Source organism: Schistocerca piceifrons, chromosome 8 (genome assembly GCF_021461385.2).
Source record: "Schistocerca piceifrons isolate TAMUIC-IGC-003096 chromosome 8, iqSchPice1.1, whole genome shotgun sequence".
Classification (NCBI taxonomy): domain Eukaryota; kingdom Metazoa; phylum Arthropoda; class Insecta; order Orthoptera; family Acrididae; genus Schistocerca; species Schistocerca piceifrons.
This window is the reverse complement of record NC_060145.1, coordinates 80,750,728-80,766,295: the sequence shown is the minus strand read 5'-3', so window position 1 is coordinate 80,766,295 and position 15,568 is coordinate 80,750,728. Positions and strand designations below refer to the sequence as shown.

At 40.7% G+C, this 15,568-nt stretch overlaps 1 protein-coding gene across 7 annotated transcripts in view; it reads right to left on the bottom strand.

Annotated features, from left to right (window-relative positions):
- LOC124711454 (eukaryotic translation initiation factor 4E transporter) overlaps positions 1 to 15,568 on the bottom strand; it is a 289,788-nt gene that overhangs the window by 138,269 nt on the left and 135,951 nt on the right. For 6 of the 7 annotated variants that reach the window (XM_047241541.1, XM_047241542.1, XM_047241547.1 and 3 more), the window contains 3 exons: positions 7,296 to 7,645; positions 6,858 to 6,990; positions 3,290 to 3,505 (listed from right to left, as the gene is read on the bottom strand). In XM_047241541.1, the coding sequence (XP_047097497.1) occupies positions 3,290 to 3,505; positions 6,858 to 6,990; positions 7,296 to 7,645 (699 nt within the window). The remainder of the gene's footprint in view (positions 1 to 3,289; positions 3,506 to 6,857; positions 6,991 to 7,295; positions 7,646 to 15,568) is intronic. The other variant, XM_047241543.1, reaches the window with a different exon arrangement.

Below are 15,568 nucleotides of genomic sequence, written 5' to 3'. Positions count from 1 at the left end.
TTGACACGAATGGGGGAAAGAAATACAGTAGAAGAAGAATGGGTAGCTTTGAGGGACGAAATAGTGAAGGCAGCAGAGGATCAAGTAGTAAAAAGATGAGGGCTAGTAGAAATCCTTGGGTAACAGAATTTAATTGATGAAAGGGGAAAATATAAAAATGCAGTAAATGAAGCAGGCAAAAAGGAATACAAACTCCTCAAAACGAGGTCGACAGGAAGTGCAAAATGGCTAAGCAGGGGTGGCTAGAGGACAAATGTAAGGATGTAGAGGCTTATCTCACTAGGGGTAAGATAGATATTGCCTACAGGAAAATTAAAGAGACCTTTGGAGAAAAGAGAACCACTTGTATGAATATCAAGAGCTCAGATGGAAACCCAGTTCTAAGCAAAGATGGGAAAGCAGAAGGGTGGAAGGAGTATATAGAGGGACTACACAAGGGCGATGTTCTTAAGGGCAATGTTATAGAAAGGGAAGAGGATGAAGATGAAATGGGAGATACGATACTGCGTGAAGAATTTGATACAGCACTGATAGACCTAAGTTGAAGAAACAAGGCCCCGGGAGTAGACAACATTCCATTAGAACTACTGACAGCCTTGGGAGAGCCAGTCCTGACAAAACTCTACCATCTGGTGAGGAAGGTGTATGAGACAGGTGAAGTACCCTCAGACTTCAAGAAGAATATAATAATTCCAATCCCAAAGAAAGCAGGTGTTGACAGATGTGAAAATTACCAAACTATCAGTTTAATAAGTCACAGACACATAATACTATCGCGAATTCTTTACAGACGAATCTAAAAACTGGTAGAAGCCGACCTCAGGGGAGATAAGTTTTGATTCCGTATAAATATTGGAACACAAGAGGATACTGACCCTACGACTTATCGTAAAAGCTAGATTAAGGAAAGGCAAACCTACATTTCTAGCATTTGTGGACTTAGAGAAAGCTTTGGACAATGTTGACTGGAATATTCTTTCAAATTCTAAAGGTGGCAGGGGTAAAATACAGGGAGCGAAAGGCTATTTACAATTTGTACCGAAACCAGATGGCAGTTATAAGAGTTGAGGGACATGAAAGGGAAGCAGTGGTTGGGAAGGGAGTGACAAGAGAGTTGTACACTATCCCCGATGTTATTCAATCTGTGTATTGAGCAAGCAAGAAAGGAAAATTCGGAGCAGGAATTAAAATCCATGGAGAATAAATTAAAACTTTGAGGTTCGCCGATGACATTTTAATTGTCAGAGACAGCAAAGGACCTGGAAGAGCAATTGAACGGAATGGACAGTGTCTTGAAAGGAGGGTATAAGATGAACATCAACAAAAGCAAATTGAGGATAATGGAATGTAGTCCAATTAACCCGGGTGATGCTGAGGGAATTTGATTAGGAAATGAGACGAAGTAGTATATGAGTTTTGCTATTTGGGGAGCAAAATAACTGATGATGGACGAAGTAGAGAGGATGTAAAATATAGACTGGCAATGGCAAGGAAAGCGTTTCTGAAGAATAGAAATTTGTTAACATCAAGTATAGATTTAAATGTCAAGAAGTCATTTCTGAAAATATTTGTGTGGAGTGTAGCCATGTATGGAAGTGAAACCATGGACGATAAATAGTTTAGACAAGAAGAAAATAGACACTTTCAAAATCTGGTGCTACAGAAGAATGCTGAAGATTAGATGGGTAGATCACATAATTAATGAGGTGGTACAGAATAGAATTGGGGAGAAGCGGAATTTGTGGCAGAACTTGACTAGAAGAAGAGATCGGCTGGTTGGACATGTTCTGAGGCATCAAGGGATCACAAATTTTAATATTGGAGTGCAGCGCGGAGGGTAAAAATTGCAGAGGGAGATGAAGAGATGATTACACTTAGTAGATTCAGAAGGACGTAAGTTGCAGTAGGTACTGGGAGATGATGAAGCTTGCACAGGATAGAGTAGCATGGAGAGCTGCATCAAACTAGTCTTTGGACTGAACCACAACATATAAATACATATATATGCATAAGCACAATTAAAAAAACAATAAATTGGAATTTAACAAAACTATACTCAAAGGAGCCGTACTCCATATGAACAGCCCAAAAATGGCTACTTAATGGCTACCTAGAGTAACAAATTAAGAATATCATTCTTATAGATTGACTAGAATACAGGAATAAACAGCACATACATGGTTTCTGATGGCCGACAAACTGTGTTGGGCTATTGAGCAGTGATTAATTTAAAATAGCCACAAATATGCTAACCAGGTTAGCGGTGTATTCAAATTCACCCATTAGTATCTTGTGAGTAACCACAGTTAATTAGAACCACTCTCCTTGAAGTCAAGTAACAATATATTTTAGAGATCAAGTCTAGAACAGCAAAAGTTGAAATGATGAAAATAAGTATCTTTTTACAGCATCCACATATTCAGGAGGCCATCTGGAAGTAGCAGTATACTCCTAACAGCAAATTTATGCAACTGAAACCCTTTAGAATCACAATCTGGCTCAGGAAAGAACATTGCTCTTACCAATCTGTTTTGTTGGCAGTATGTAATAATGATGGAAATTTCTGGATGGATCAATACATAAAATAAGTGTAAGACGACGACACACCTATTGTGTATTGGTGCGTAGTGCCTCACCATGTAACACGAAACTGTATCCCCAAGGATAAAAAAACATGCATGCACGTTCTGTTAAGTGTTCCTGTGTTCCACACAGCAGCCTACTGTGAGTGGTTGCCATTGCTTTATTTCACATTTTTTTGGCTTTTGTTTTACATAATTTCTTTATAAGACAAACCCTTTTTCCTACAAGCAAGTAATGGTTTGTGACAATGTGGGCCATTTAATTAAATACAACATTGTGGACCATTTCATTATATACCATCTTCAAACTTTATTTAAGATAGCATTAAAAAGTGAACTACATATCTTAGTGTTCCCTATAGTGGGCGTTACTAGATTTAAAGAAGCAAGAATTTGCAAATGTTTCCCTAGTTGCACGACTAACATCTTCAAAGTTACATCATAACCAAAGGCTGTGAAACTGCACTAAGGAGCAACTAACTGCCCCTGAAAATTCATACTGAAGACTAATCTACTTGAAAATTTCATCAAGTTGTCCATTTCTGTCTACCATCTTCTCTCAATGGAGCTACACATGTCAAACTTATTTGTGACAGCATTAGTATAATAGCATCTCCTCATTTATTTTTAACACAGTGATATACAACTTTGAATAAGAAATTTAACTACCTTAAAATTATATTAGAGTTTATACAGAGGAAACTTACCCAATTCTCTGATGTTAGAGGTCTTCGCACTTGCTGATGTATCACCTTGTGGCCTTCTCTGCAACATCTCAAGCAGTGATGACTTCTGTGTATTGTCAGAGTCTGTGCTGACATTAAGATTTTGCTGGGTAACTGTGCTTTCAGCTGGTGATATAGGAGTGAAGTACGTGTCTGACTCACTCAAGGGTGGTATAACTATTGCCGGCTCAGTTATATCTGGAACAGGTATTTAATGTTTAGAACACAAAATATCACCTTCGATCATTTCACAGGGAAGAGCATATACAACTACACTTCAAAACTAGATTTCTGAATTACGGATGAAACTCATTGTTGATGACATTAGCTTAGGTACTTTAACTGATCAAATCAAGGTTGTAGCACAGACATTGATCATAAGCAGTGAATGTCATACTGAGTCATCCCGTCAGGCTTTAATGACTGACACATGGCAGTTAAAGCTTTTATTCCATTCATTCATAAGATGTCCTCAGTGGCTCTCTGGGAAAATCACTCTCCTTCAAAATTGGGTGCAAAACTGAGTACTGATATAGCAATCTTCTAAGATTTCTCAACAAAGATAAAGGAAATACAAGCACAAAAACTCAGCAAGGGGAGGATAAGGAGATGTGTGTGGCTTTGTATCTCACCAATCTTGAGCATGAACAGATTTTTCTGGGCCACTCCAACTCTGGTACTGCAGAAATGTCTGGAAAACAAGGAAGTACTGAATGTCCCAATACTTGGTACTATTTTGGTCTAGAGATCATGAACTGAATTGTTTGCAGATATTGTAACACCAAATAAAAAAGTTTTTGCGTACTCTGCAACATGACAGTCCTGACCGTGTACTTAGGAGATTTGAAAACAGAAATTCTCTACAACACATACTTCGCTTCTACCACCCACTTTATTGTAACTTTTTTGCACTGCTTTTTTTCCCTTTCCCTCTCCATTATTCCTACACTACAATACCCTCTCAGCTTGATATTTTTTACTACACTGTCATTCACGTTTTCTGGGTTTTTATATTCCCACACAATACCAACAATCTATTCTTCCATATCAATAAATTTCCCTTAAACCAGGATTACAAAAGTTTTGTATATGTACTTCTGTTTTAAGAACAGTCCATGAGATGTGTATTTTTACATATTTATGACACTGTCCATTTGAACAATGACCAGCACAATCAGAATTGATATGTCTTAGTCTACAGCCACGTTTTTTTATCTTACCTTCTGGCAACCAATTTCAGTACACAGTACCACACTCAGGCCTTTATGTGGCCAAAAAATTGCAGAACACAATGATAACACTGTAAGAAATTTACAACTTTTTCTGTACATTGGGAATCATATGGTATAGTATACAATCCTGAAATGTTTATGCAGCCATTATGATTGCTTCCCAAATAGGTGTGTTAAATACTAACTTAATGTCAATGCAGAGCCTTAAAAAGATGCAAATTGTGGCCTACAGTGGTAGAAGTGCCCGTAAGTACAGGTTTTACATTCTAAAAAAAAAAAAAAAAAAAACAGCCAAAATAAGAGATACCTAAAACTTATTAAAATAGCACAAATTTTAAACTTAAGAAATAACATAATTAAAAAAAGAATAAAAGAGGCCCACTATTTTAAAGATAGAAAATGTGTGTAGTCATTTACATCTACCATTTGCATACAGTTTGTAACACTAGAATTGTCAATCTGACCACTGATCTTTCAGTCGAGCAAATGGGGTTGGCATAAAAATGGGATAATCTATCACATTACTTGAATTAATCATACAATCCAAGACAGAATAATTTTGAAATATTGGATGAGACCACTAAGGGAACACTGACTAACATCTTGGAGAAGTGGAAGTCTACAGTGGAAGAGGAAAGAGCTAATGCCAGGACTGTTTACTAAATGGTTACAAGTTAACATCAGATTTACTGGATACACAGTTGATCCACAATTTACTGATCTTTTGGTCAATACCCTCCTCCCAGCTTTTAATCTTCGAGTATACTTACATAGTTTCATTTGTTTCTCCTAGCCCTAAGCTTCTCCCTTTGTACAGAAAACCTCACGCTGTAGAATGCGCACAGCTACTGATGCGTAATTCTGTGAATACATCAGTTACGCATATGTGCACACGGTATCAACTGCCACAAGCAAACACCTATATTATTGTGTGTGTAATTTGGACACCCTGTATTTGACATCCACTCAGGAAACAAACGTGACAACTGCATGTCGGGGCCAAGGGTCTACCTATACGTATTACAGTTGTACTATCGCCGAGAAAAATACTTTGTAAATTTCTCTTACATTGTTATTGTAACTAAATACGGGTACTGGTTGTAATGGATCTGGGAGATGTGTTATTTTTTACCAGATTTGTCGATACCAAATTGTAAATGTTTTCTTATATTTTTGTCAGAATTTTTTTTATTGTAACTTGCCTTATTATATGCTAATTTACTTATATTTTTGAGAGTGACAGCATATTGATTATTATTAGTAAATGTGACGAAGAATATCAAAGAGACTGATTACAAGTGGAAGCTTGTGTGTTGTATAAAATGTCTTTGATGCTGGAGTCGTCTTTGACTGTAGTCAGTCGGCATGGAACTCGTGTGTGTTGACGGTAGAACAATTTGCAGGTCGCCGCCATAAATACTTGCTAGTGAACAGGGAAAAAATGAATTATGTTACTATTTTTTTTATATAAACTTTAAGAAGAAACCACATTCGAAGAAATGGTATTTGAAGCACCAAAAATGAGGCAAACTCATTGAACCAGGTCATTTCTGCAGCCGACGAAACTGCATTGTGGAATCATACTTCCACTAGACAACTGAAGCCAAGACAAATATCGCCGTGTAAACATTTTACGGAAAAGGTACTGTCACGAAACATGCCAAATTTAAGTAAATAAAAAATAGTTAGCATATTTCATGGGCACAGAAACCAGCTGCCAATAGGAAAAAACAAAAGTTTTGACTACAGACAACCATTTTTCTGATTTATATTTTGACTGAGTTTTGTCAGCTTCTTGAAAGTTAGGGATTCTGCACTGCAAAGCTTCACCACAAAATGTTGTTGCAAAGAAAAGTTCAGTTCAATACAGAAACGACACACACACACACACACACACACACACACACACACACAAACAAAACAACCTACATATAACTTGGCATCCACTGAATAGCTATTTAAAATCTTTGAGTACACTGGAGAGGATATATTTGTACAAATTGGTGAAGAAGTTAATCAGGTAAGTTACCTATCTAAATAAGATTTACTGAGGAAGCAACTGAAGACTGTCAAAAGCAGCAAACATTTGTAGACATTGGGGGTTCAGACCTGAAAATGGGTTCTTCTGAAATGTTTCCCTCATACTGTATTGGTGTCTCAAACTAGTACTCCAGTACGATAAATTTATCAGTATTCCAAAATACTGACAGTTATTTCTACATGAATCAAACCAACAACAAAAACCAGCAATGCAACAAAGTCATTGCCAGAAAATGACTTCTTTCACTGACAGCCTCACATGCCTAAATCCTACTCACCACTGATTAAATTATTAAGGAGCTCATCTTGAATGGAGGAACACCTACTTTCTGCTTGTCTGTTAACAGGGCTCTCCCGCCGAAACCATTGGCTGAATCTTGATCCACCAGAGCTGTCATTTACAGCACCATTCTGTAAACAGCAAACACCAAGTATCAGGAAACACACACACACACACACACACACACACACACACACACACACACTATCAAACTTACAACAAATTGTCATTTGTTACCTAATTACTCAGCATATCACAAATTATTTTCGCAAGTACAGTAATTCGAGATAAATTAATGGTAAGTTAATATTTAAACTTTGTAGAACTATAAACAGATGACATAAAACTGAAAACTAACTGCATCAGTAGTGGACAACCAACCATTTAACTGCTTACAGAAAATACAAAGCTGAAAGTAGTTAACATTACTACTTACTGCCAGCAAGCCAGGTACAGAATCACTTTTGAGGAACTCATCAAGATTGAAGTCAAGACCTTGATGCTGGTGAGAAAAACTACTGTTGTTCGACTGGGGAAGCTGTTCTGCTGGAAGACCAGAATCCTGGTCTGACGGCAGATCTGGTGAAAGTGGCCCCTTCTCAGGCAATGGCCTCTCAGGTGATCGAGGAGTCTCTTCAGCAATAGGCGAATGAGACTGTGTTGGCTGTGCGACTGCCCCACTGCGGTTTCCAGGTGGTGTTGGAGTCCTGCGTGATAAAGCTGAACTTTGTCCGGCACTTACAGGAGGTGACGGTTCTGAAAGTTTTCTTCCACTTGAACGGTTACCTGCAAGATATGTAAATATTTTAAAATTTTTGTTGATACTGACTTGCAAAGCACTTAGATGCAATGTTTTAGAAATGTTAAATAAGCATTCAAAATTGTCTGTCTGTATAAAACCTTGAGAAAAACTGAATAATGGAAAATTCACAATGGAATGTAACAGTATTCTTAAAAACACATGACACCCAAGCACCCACATCCCCACAAGAGCACGCTCCACCACACACACACACACACACACACACACACACACACACACACACACGCTAGAAACTTGAGTTCCTAGCTCAGTTCCCAATCTGTCGAGTCTGCTGCTACTAATTGGGCAACTCATGGCACAGTTTCTAGCTTTCTGTTTAATGCAGAGTCAAAATTTGCGAAGTAAATCTGTAGTATACATAATCTACATTCATGCCCAAAAGAATCACAGACCACCCCAAAGTTGAAGGGAGATGGGTGGGAGAAGGAGAGAGGGAGGGAGGGAGGGAGGGAGGGAGGGAGACAGTGAGTGTTCTGTGATCTTTATAACTAGGCAAGTCCAGCATGCCATCCCATGTTGTATTGACTGTTTGCCTGACAGTTACATGCAAAATGGACAACACAGTATCAGTGCCTTTTGAGGGAAGGAAACAAAATCTACATGGATGGGCATGGCATTAAACCCTCCTCCTTCCACTATAATGTATTTGGTCATTGTCACATCATAGGTGCCCAATGCATGGGGGACAACGTATAAGTAATTGTTGAGAACTTGTGTCTGTGGAGTAAGTGGTTTATTCATCTTCATCTAAGTGATTACTCTGCTATTCACAATAATGTGCCTGGCACAGGGTTCAATGAACCATCTTTAAGTTGTCTCCCCACTCTAAACGTGCGTGGGAAAAACAAGCAATTTTTCTGTGTGAGCTTTGATTTCATTTAAAATTAAATACAAACAGTCACAACCACAGTAAACCTTTTAAAATATAAGGCTACTTGTTTCTTTCTATTTTAGACCATCTTCAGACCCACACCATGATGGTCGATGGTTGGCATGGAGGGGAAAAAAAGGAGGCGGCACTTCAACAAGACAAGAGCTGTCTGTAAGGCTCCACAACAACAATGTGAGGGTGGCTCTTGATGAAACTACAGGTTAACCTGGTATGATCATGAGACTGTGGATTTCTTCTGAGAGAAGCAAAAGGAAGAGCGCCACACTCCTTGATTCCGAAGAGTTTACGAGATGGGGCAGTAGCTCATCTGATGTCTTTCCATTCCCGAGTGAGCAGATGTCTCGTGCATCTGGAAATTTGCACCTGGTATCGTAAAAGCAAACAAGGAGCAACTAAATGCTCCTCTAGCCAAACGGTCATCCAATTCATTCCCAATGATACCCAAATGATATGACCCAGTGAAAGCCAACTGAGTAGACAGCATGACAAAGGTCATTGAGAAGATCATGAATAGCCATCAGTCAATAACCTGCAGACTGCTCAATGAGTCAGCAGATATTAAAATACAGTCAAGATAGACCCATTTGATAAAACTGAGGGTTCTGCTAACAGCTGTCAGCTCTGCTGCAAACACACTACACTTTCCTGATAATGAATAGCATTCCATACTGGTATGATATGTAAAAGTATATCCCGCCTGATTCACTGTTTTAAAGCCATCTGTATAAGACACAGTTAACACCTGCAAATCTACGAGCTGGACGTAACACGTATTAGGATGGTGTCACCCATCACGTGCAAAGAGAATGGAATATGTGGGATTAGCAGGAAACTGAAACAATGATTGCGTAGAAGACCAAGAGCTGGTACCATCAAACCTGAAGAGGGAAATTCCTGACTAACGCGAAAGGCACCAGTTGCCAGTTTCACTCCACCATGGTGGATGGGATTTAAGTTTCCAAGCTGAAGAAGCCAGCAAACCATAAACTTGGCAACCATAGTCCAGTGGGGACGAAACCAAGGCCTGATAAGTGAGGGTAACAGTAGTAGAGTCTGCACCCCAATGTGTTTGGGCAAAGAAGTAGAGAGAGGTTTCCACACACAGCTAGACTTCAGCAGCCAAGTTGGCTTTTAATGAAAAAGAAGGCCCAAGAAATTGGAGTGTGCTACTAAGTCTGGACGCTGGATGTCCAAGTACAGTTCCAGATCTGGCTTGACCGTGGCACAATGGCACAAATGTATGACCCACAGTTTTGCCTGTGAGAACCAGAAACCAAGGGAAAGGGTCCATGCAGAGGTCCATCAGATGGCACACTGAAGTTGGCATTCAGCAGAAGCTACCAAGCTGAAGTGAGTGACAACATGGAGCCCTGACAGACACTATTCTGTTGGACCAGTGGAGACCTGAGTGAAGTGCCAACTAACGCAACAACTGATGGGATAAAAATTGACAAAAACAGGTAAGAGGACTTTAAAGTCCCGCTCATGCAGCACAAGTAAAATGTAATTATGCCAAGCAGCGTGGTACGCATTATGCAGGTCAAAAGAGAAACTGTGATAAGTTGTTGGCATTTAGAAAAAGCTTGTCAGATAGTTGCTACTAATATACACAGATTGTTGGTTGTGGATCATCCTTCCCGGAAACCACACTGATAGTGGGACAAAGCTCCAGAGATTCAAGAACTGGGCATACTCTGTGGACAACCATCCTTTAAACCAGCTTACACAATACGTTGGTCATTCAATCTGCTTGTAACGTAACTGTCTACAGCTGCTTGGCTTAAGAACTGGGACAACTATGCTACCATGGCATTGCAAGGTGAGCCCACCATTAAGCCAAATACAGTTGAAGGAGGAGAGGTTTCTTTTGGAAAACACTCAGGTGTTTGGACCATCTGATTGTGAATTTAATCGGGATCTGAGGCTGTCTCGTGGCACAAGGCAAGAGCCTGAAGCTGTTCCCAGTCAGTGAATAGTCCACCTACATATATACTTTGCTAGCCACCAAGCAGTTTGTGGCAGAGGGCACAATTTGTGCCAAAGTCACATTCCCCCATCTGTTCCACTCGTGGATCACTCAAGGGAAAAACAATTGAACGCCTCAGTACGAGCTCTAATTTCCCTGATCTTTGAATGGTGATAATTGCACGATCTGAAAGTTTGTGGTAATAATATATGCTCTAAATCCTCGGCGAGGATCGGATCGGATTTCCGAGTTTAGTGAGCAGCCCCTTCAGTTTACCGCGTCGTCTATCTGCAAGTGTGTCCCACTTCAAACTTTCTCTGAGATTTGTAATGCTCTCGTGATGGCTAAGTGTACCAGTCACGAATCTTGCCACTCTTCTTTGGACCTTCTCAATCTCTTGAATCAGACCCAACTGGTAAGGGTCCCATACAGACCAACAATACTCTAAGACTGGACGAACTAAAGTATTGTAAGTAATTTCCTTTGTTGAGGGACTGCAACGCTTCAGGGTTCTACCAATAAACCGCAATTCAGAGTTCAACTTCGCCGTTACTTGTGTAATCTGATCATTCCATTCGAGATCATTTCGAATAGTCACACCCAGATACTTGACGGATGTTACTGCTTCCAAAGACAGGGCATTTATTTTGTACTCTTACATTAATGGGGATTTTCACTTTGTTATATGCAGTAGGTTACACTTACTAATATTGAGAGATAACTGCTAGTCATTAAACCACACATTTATTTTCTGCAACTCCTCATTGATTTGTTCCCAACTTTCGTGTGATACCACTTTCCTGTAGACTACAGCATCATCAGCAAACAGTCTAATGCTGCTGTCAATACCATCAACCAGATCGTTTATGTAAATCATAAAAAGCCGTGGATCTATTATGCTGCCCTGGGGCATACTTGATGTTACGCTTGTTTCTGTTGAAGTCTCCCCATTCAGGACAACATACTGCTCACTGTCTGTCAGAAAACTTTCTATCCAACCGCATATGTCATCGGATAGACCGTAAGCGCGCACTTTTTGGACCAAGCGACAGTGCGGAATGGAGTCTAACGCCTTTTGAAAGTCCAGATATATGGCATCAACCTGGGAGCTGGAATCTGGAGCCTGTTGTATATCATGCACAAGAGAGCCAGCTATGCCTCGCATGACCGTTGGTTCCTAAAACCATGCTAGTTTCTGCAGGTGAGCTTCTCAGAGTCTACGAAGGTCATTATGTCTGAACACAAAATATGAGCCATGATTCTACAAAAATCAATGTCAGTGAAATTGGATGGTAATTGTGCGCATCTGATTTTCTACCCTTTTTATAGGTTGCTATGACCTGGGCCTTCTTCCAGTCCCATGCAACTTTCCGCTGTTCCAATGATCTCTGATGGATAAGAATGGTGCTATATTTGTAGTATAGTCAACACAAAATCTTACGGGGATACCGTCTGGGCCAGATGCCTTCTTGGCATCTATGGATCGTAACTATTTTACAATCCCTGATACAATAAACCCTACGTCAGGCATCCTTGCATTTTTCGATAATTGAATGGGGGAGTGGTGCTGCAGTCTTCAACAGTAAATGAGTTTTTGAAAGCTAGATTTAGAATATCAGCTTTCTGTTTATCATCGTCCATTACATTAACCGTAGTGTCAGCAAGAGAAGGTACTGAATTTGTTGCGTTCATAGATTTTATGTACGACCAAAATTTTTTGGGGTTATTTTTAGAATCTGCAGAAAAAATGATATTCAGCTTGGTGGGGAGTGAAACACAAGGGGATGTCTTCAACTCTTCACTTCTGCAGCAGAAAGTTAGCTGGATAGGAAGAGTATGCCAATGCCATCGCAAAGCAGCTAGCAAGGTATTCTGTAAGAACTGATGAATTGGTACGAAGGCTAACATGTAGGGCAAGACCCGGTAGGGCCGTTTGTTATTGGCAGCCAACAAGACCACGGAGCTTGGCTCACAGCTGAGATGAAGATATATACATCTCCGGGGGAGGAGATACAGCATTCCTAGCCTGCCTGCCTTCCTTCATTTGGTTAGACAGCAAGCCTTAGTACAAGATCGCTTAAAAGTTAAGAGTCTTTTTGGCTCTTATCAGTTGTGTTCTTTAGATCAAATCTCTGGTTTGTTTTCCCTCTGGTTGCTGGGCTGCAGTCTTGCACCATATTTCCTGGTTTAAAATATGTATAAGGCGGCAAGTATGGAAGGGACGGTCACCAGTGACGAGGAAAGAAATTGTTGGAGGAAACGTGTTGTCAAATGCCGGTGGTCAGTGTCCTGACCAACTCACTCTGAAGGAACTGTTGCAACAGAATTGACTGATTATGATTATGATTCATCCACTCATCAAGTGGCGGCACGAGAACACACATGTAACAGGTATTATGTAAGCAAGTTTTTTGGGTCATCGGCTCCTTCTGGCAGAAGGGTTGAAGGGGAAGGAAGAGGGGTGAAGGATGAATGGTGAGGTTTAGGAAAAGCAGTACGGTTCAGGAAATTCACCCAGAACTGCAGGTCAGGGGAGACTTACTGGAAGGGATGAGAACTCCTGACCCAGGGTTCTGGGTGACTTTACCAAACTCTACCCCTTTTCAAAAACCATACCAGTCCTTTTCCTTCATTCTCTTCCTTCCGTCTCTATCTCTCTGCAAGACGGAGCCACTGGGTCCAAACACTTACATACATAATATGTATCTGTTCTCCTGCCACCGGTTGGTGAGTGTTTTTAACTATACAATTACATTGTTTTTCTAAAATTTATTATTTTCTTTGATTATGATTAGCTGATTTCGGTGCACTTACAGGGTGCCTCTTCACTGTTGTTGAATTGTATTGTGTACTCTAATTTGGCAGTGGGCTCTGTTGTTACTGCCCTGCCTTGCCCTGCCCTGCCCTCTGTGATTCTTCCAGAGTTGTGAATGTGTTTTCTGTGAAGTTTGGATCTGTTCTTACAGTGGTCTGTCTTGCTTAGAGAAACTGTTTGACCCTTCCAACTCTGTGTTCACTGAGTTAACTGCACGGTATATGTTACATTGCATTTAGGAACTTTCGGGTGATTGAACTTGTGTATATATATATATATATATATATATATATATATATATATATATATATATATATATAAAAAATAGAGCGGAAACATTCCACGTGGGAAAAATTATATATAAAAACAAAGATGAGGTGACTTACCGAACGAAGGCGCTGGCAGGTCGATAGACACACAAACAAACACAAACATACACACAAAATTCAAGCTTTCGCAACAAACTGTTGCCTCGTCAGGAAAGAGTGAAGGAGAGAGAAAGACGAAAGGATGTGGGTTTTAAGGGAGAGGGTAAGGAGTCATTCCAATCCCGGGTACGGAAAGACTTACCTTAGGGGGAAAAAAGGACGAGTATACACTCGCGCACAACACACACACACACACACACACACACACACACACACACACACACACACACACACACACACATCCATCCACGCATATACAGACACAAGCAGACCTATTTAAAGACAAAGAGTTTGGGCAGATATGTCAGTCGAGGCGGAAGTGCAGAGGCAAAGATGTTGTTGAAAGACAGGTGAGGTAAGAGCGGCGGCAAATTTAGATTAGAAATTAGCGGAGATTGAGGCCTGGCGGATAACGAGAAGAGAGGATATACTGAAGGGGCAAGTTCCCATCTCCGGAGTTCTGACAGGTTGGTGTTAGTGGGAAGTATCCAGATAACCCGGACGGTGTAACACTGTGCCAAGATGTGCTTGCCGTGCACCTAGGCATGTTTAGCCACAGGGTGATCCTCATTACCAACAAACGCTGTCTGCCTGTGTCCATTCATGCGAACGGACAGTTTGTTGCTGGTCATTCCCACATAGAAAGCTTCACAGTGTAGGCAGGTCAGTTGGTAAATCACGTGGGTGCTTTCACACGTGGCTCTGCCTTTGATCGTGTACACCTTCCGGGTTACAGGACTGGAGTAGGTGGTGGTGGGAGGGTGCATGGGACAGGTTTTACACCGGGGGCAGTTACAAGGGTAGGAGCCAGAGGGTAGGGAAGGTGGTTTGGGGATTTCATATGGATGAACTAAGAGGTTACGAAGGTTAGGTGGACGGCGGAAAGACACTCTTGGTGGAGTGGGGAGGATTTCATGAAGGATGGATCTCATTTCAGGGCAGGATTTGAGGAAGTCGTATCCCTGCTGGAGAGCCACATTCAGAATCTGATCCAGTCCCGGAAAGTATCCTGTCACAAGTGGGGCACTTTTGTGGTTCATCTGTGGGAGGTTCTGGGTTTGAGAGGATGAGGAAGTGGCTCTGGTTATTTGCTTCTGTACCAGGTCGGGAGGGTAGTTGCGGGATGCGAAAGCTGTTTTCAGGTTGTTGGTGTAATGGTTCAGGGATTCCGGACTAGAGCAGATTCGTTTGCCACGAAGACCTGGGCTGTAGGGAAGGGACCGTTTGATGTGGAATGGGTGGCAGCTGTCATAATGGAGGTACTGTTGCTTGTTGGTGGCTTTGATGTGGACGGACGTGTGAAGCTGGCCATTGGACAGGTGGAGGTCAACGTCAAGGAAAGTGGCATGGGATTTGGAGTAGGACCAGTTGAATCTGATGGAACCAAAGGACTTGAGGTTGGAGAGGAAATTCTGGAGTTGTTCTTCACTGTGAGTCCAGATCACGAAAATGTCATCAATAAATCTGTACCAAACTTTGGGTTGGCAGGCCTGGGTAGATATTTTAGATATATTTTTCCCACGTGGAATGTTTCCCTCTATTTTTTTTTATATTGCGTTGATGTACTGGTGGATATTGTGTGGTATTATTATTATTATTATTATTATTACTAACAACACTTTGCCGTCCGCATGTCTTGTACAAATTTATTCGCTTGGCGCTGGATTACTTTGCTTGTCACCTTTCCGTTGATGACGAGCTTCAAACACACTGACTTTCCCACTCTCATATTTTCCGAAATCTTCTATTTTTCCGTATCATTTCACAAACTCAAATTTTCTTTTC